The 4,753-nt window shown below is 52.5% G+C and overlaps 1 protein-coding gene across 1 annotated transcript; it reads right to left on the reverse strand.

Annotated features, from left to right (window-relative positions):
* Positions 1–2,471: 2,471 nt before the first annotated feature.
* Positions 2,472–4,753, reverse strand: LOC120708074 (uncharacterized protein At4g28440-like). Its single transcript, XM_039993171.1, has 2 exons — positions 4,412–4,753; positions 2,472–2,986 (listed from the first exon to the last, which is right to left on the reverse strand). Exons 1-2 carry the CDS (start codon positions 4,641–4,643, stop codon positions 2,796–2,798), a joined length of 423 nt encoding a protein of 140 aa, XP_039849105.1. The 5' UTR covers positions 4,644–4,753; the 3' UTR covers positions 2,472–2,795.

The following is a 4,753-nucleotide window of genomic DNA, read 5'->3' on the forward strand; positions in this document are numbered from 1 at the left end:
TAGGCCATCCGCAACGGGCTGGCGATTTGGGCAGGAGACTGAGACGAACAGCAGACGCTCGGACAGAGCGCGCGTGAGAGCGAGCTCTCTCGGCGAGCGTGCGAGCTAGCGACGAGTACGTCGCTAGCGACCACTGTGCTGCCACTGTTCATCGATTAGAAAAATCAAAACGCCGGACAAATCGCCAACCGTTAGGGATGGAGTAAATTCTCTGTATGCCATTGAAAAATGTAACACATCCCTTCTATGCCATTGAAAATTACCTCATCCCTTCAATGCCATTGTTTTTAATTTTCCATTCCCTCTAAGCCATTGGTGTCAAAAATACTAACGGAGCAGTTAAACTGAAAGACAAAAGGACAATAATACCCCTGGCTCCTATTCCTTGCCCTCTCTCTACTACCACTGACGTGTGGGACCCACACGTCAGATTAATCTTCAACCTTGAACCCATCGGATCCACGATGGCGACGGAGGGCCCGGCGCGCGCGGCGGAGGCCCTTGCTGCCCCTCCGCCGCGGCCGCCGTCGCGCGAGCCGCCGCCCGCGTCGCGCCCTCCGTCGGGCCCCTGCCGCGGCCGCCGTCAAGCGGGCCACCACGCGCGCCGCGTCCTTCGCCACCGGCCGCACCCTCCGCCGCATCCCTGCTCCGGCGCCGTCACGCGCTGCGTCCTCTGCCGCGGGCCACGCCGCGTCCTCCGCTGCGGGCCGCGCGCGCCCGGTCCTGCTCGCCGCGATGGGAAGAGGCGGAGGACCCGGCACCGCGCCCTGCCCCTCCGCATGCACGCCGAGCTCCGGCCGCCGGCAGAGGAAGCAGGGACCGCAGCCGCCGTGCGAGCCCGCCGTAGCTCGCCATGGCCGGCGCGAGTGGAGGGAGGGAGGGAGGGAGGAGGGGGCGCGCGCGGCCGGCCAGCGGGAGGGAGCAAAGAAGGGGAGGCCGTGTGCCGCCGTCCCGCTAACCGCCGCCACAGCGGCCCCATGCCGCGGCCGGGGGAGGGGAGGCGAATAGCCGGGGGCAGGCGTGCTCGCGCAGGCCGGCAGCGCTCCGAGGAGGACGGCAGCGCGCCGGCGGGAGGCGTGGCCGGACCAGCCATGGCCACGCGTGGCTCTGGCCGCCGCCGCCATCCCCGCAGCTCGCCATGGCCACGCGCGGCTCCGTCCCCGAGCAGGGGAGGGGGCAGCACGCGGGCCCGCGGCTCTCCGAGAGGCCAGGCAGGGGAGGGGGCGGCGACGAGGCCCGGCTTGGGAGGGGGCCACCGCGCCGTCGAGGGCCGAATCGAGGGGGGAGGAGGAGAGGGCCGTGCCGCGCGGGTGGAAGGAAGGAAGGAGGAGGAGCGGCGCCGTGCGTGTGGGAGGAAGGAAGGAGGAGGCGCTCGCCAGCCACCTTCGCCCCGCCTCGCGCTCGCCGGCGAGGGAGCAGGGAAGGAGAGGAGAGGGAGGACGGAGAGGGAGAGAAGAGGCGGAGGGGAGGGAGGAGCGCCCCTCCTCCCTCGCCGTTGGGCGAGCTCGCGCCGCCGCCCCTCCTTGTCTTCCTCCCTCGCCGCGGGGGACCCCGGCGGCGGCGAGCTCCGCCGAGCTCCTTGAGCCTGCGCGCGCCTCGCCAGGGCCTGCAGATCCGCGCGGCGGCGGAGCTCGATGGCCGCTACCTCCCCTGCGGCCGGCGGCGGCCTCATGCGCAGTGAATCGAGGCGGCGAGCACGCGCGGGCGCAGCCGTGGGCGTGCACGAGCGGCGAGCGGAAGGCGGCCCGCGTGCGTGCGCGGCGGAAGGCGGCAGGGGGAGCGCGTCGAGGCGTGGCGGGATGGGCGGGGCGCTCGGGGAAAAAAATTGCGGTGAGGAAACGGAGGGGTATTATTGTCTTTTCCCCTGTACCTTTTAACGGATCTGTTAGAGAAATTAACGGCAATGGCATGGAAGGGATGGAAAATTATAAATGATGGCATAGAAGGGATGAGGTAATTTTCAATGGCATAGAAGGGATGGGTTACATTTTTCAATGGCATACAGGGAATTTACTCTTAGGGATGCCCTTAAACTAAATATCTGCGGCTGTAGGCCTGCAGCCTCGTTTAAAACGCACTCAGCTGCAACAATTTTCTTAGGCCTCCTCCAAACATTAAAAAATCTGCACAGTACATTGTAACCCGTTGTCTCGTCTGAGCAAGACAAGCGCACCGCAGAGCGCTAGCCAGCCTCCTCAAATCGGTACTGTTGGGCGAACAAAAAATTTATGAGTCGGCCTCCGTGCTACCCGTTGGAGGCCTTAGTACTCTTCCCGTTCTAAATTATAATTTATTTGACTTTTTTAATTCTAAGTTTGATCACTCATCTCATTTAAAAATTTATGCAAAATATTATTTTTTTATTGTGACTTCTTTATTATTATTAACAAAAATTCTTCAAAAATGACTCAAATTTGACTATGTTTGCACAAAAAAGTCTAGAACGGAGGGAATACATGGGAACACGATCGTAGAACAATATTTGAAATAAAAAAGTTATAATGTAAACAAAAAATTTCTCCTCAGACACATCAATCCATTCCGAAGAGCTCAAGAACCATTAGCGTATTAACTGCTCAGCACATCATATTTGTTCGTACAACCACACCGCTGCAGCAACTAATATCCATTGATAGACATAATGCATGATAACGAGAAACTTGCACTAGTTCGACCCAACAGCTCCAACCTACTTCATAAGCTTCTCCATCTCCTCGAGTTCTCATTCTTGATGCAACAAGTAGAGTTTTTTTACCAGCAGAAATTCTGGTTATCGAATGAGATCAACAAGGCCTTCACTCTTCGGCAACGTTGACAAGCTCATACTCCACAAGTGAGAGATTGTTGTCCTCCTTCACATTGAAGCTTGCCGGTTCAGTGACTTCGATGCGGCCCCATTTGTCCACAGCAAGCCTCATTGAACCTTTGAACATATCAATCTTTGCATTGCGGATAATAACAGTGCTTTCAGGCTTCAACAAGTCAACTGTGAAAAGGTACAATCTTGTTAGATATCATTCCACATATAACCATGATCAGTAGAGCTTTCAGGTAGATATTTGTGCATTTATGTGAGGCATAATAACAATCATAGTTGAAATGATAAGCTGGTAGTATTTGAGTTTTAATGTATGTTACCTGAGGAGCTGCAAATTTCAGCTAACAACCTATGAATACAAGTGTGTGAGCATGCAAAGTACATCTATTTGTCATATTATGTTATTATCACAACGGAAACAGAATAAATAAGCAATAAAATCTCATAAACATAGAATGAACATTGCATATTGAGATTTGAGAGCACCTATAGACAGTCAGATGTCCAAAATCATGTAATAACCTCCTAACAGCTCAATATATCATATTTCAGAGCTTGTACTGGTATGCTTACATAGAAATCTGGTTGACAAGTGAGATAGGATGAATGTGGGGAGCATAACACGCTACTCAACAAGGGGCTGTTGCTTTCATCTTTATTGAAAATAAATAGAACATACATACTAAGCATATGCACAAGATGACAAGAAACAAGACCACATTATGGTATACTAACCTTAGAGAAACAGAGATCTTGCAGAAGACAGAGCCATTTTTTTTTATTTAATGAAAGACAGTTGCTATTAGGACTTATAGAAGTGGCACTTTTATTGTTATACAGAAAAAAAATACAAAGCAGCATCAATGTGGATGCCCCATTTGTGAAATTAAAAATTTTAACAGGACATCAACACCTTCAAGGTTCAATTTATCACATCAATACCCCCTCTGGTCCGAAATATATGTCCACATCAACATGGTCTCCAAACTAATAATATTAATATGAAAAATATATTATTCATATAGAAAGGAGTTATAAATTACGGAAGTGTTTTCATGATGAATTTAGAAACATTAACATGAATCCACATACTTGTTTAAATAATTATGGTCAAAGCTATGCCAAGACATTAATTATATTTTGATCAGAAGGCAGAGGCAGTACTCTTACGATGGATTTTACGTTTTACTAACAATAATCCTAGACACACTAATATTTGGGGATCAGATAGAGGTAATATTCCTTAAGATCAAACTTGACATCCTTATAATCCAGTTCTAGAGATGATTGCATTGCTGATTTTTCCAAAACAGGGATAAAACTGTGAGCACATAGCACACAACTATTACAGATTAGATCATACTGGAGTACTAAACTGCAGCGATTGCTGTGCTAAAAAACGGTGTCACATAGTAACGTAGATTCTAGCGAATCGTATTCAAAAGCAGTACATGTATCGGGCAAAGGATTATTCGTACGCACGCCGCTCCAACCAAATCTCCCAAGGCGAAGGATTGCACACATGTCACAAGTGAAAGCCCATGTCACCAAACAAAAAGAACAGATTACTGCACGAACAGAGGGGGATCGTACCCTGCTCGTTACGGGCAGTGAAGAGGATGCAACCGGTCTCGTCGCCGATGAGGCACTCGGCGATCCTGGTGGGCCGCGCCGCAGGGCCGGCGGCGGCAGCGCCGGGGCGGCCCTTCTGGAGGACGGTCTTGGAGCTGAGCACCTTGGCGACGAGCGTGTGGCCGGTCGTGCCGGGCTTCAGCTGGTCCACCTTGACGAACACCGGCTTCCGCTTCGCCGCCGCGGAGGCCATTGGGATGAAGGATAGAGATAGGAAAAGGATTAGAGGACGCGGAGTTTGGGGTGAGGGTGGCCAAACCCTAGATGGGGGAGGAGGATGGGGGGGGGGGGGGGGGGGGGGGG

The sequence above is a fragment of the Panicum virgatum genome, chromosome 5K (genome assembly GCF_016808335.1).
Source record: "Panicum virgatum strain AP13 chromosome 5K, P.virgatum_v5, whole genome shotgun sequence".
NCBI lineage: Eukaryota > Viridiplantae > Streptophyta > Magnoliopsida > Poales > Poaceae > Panicum > Panicum virgatum.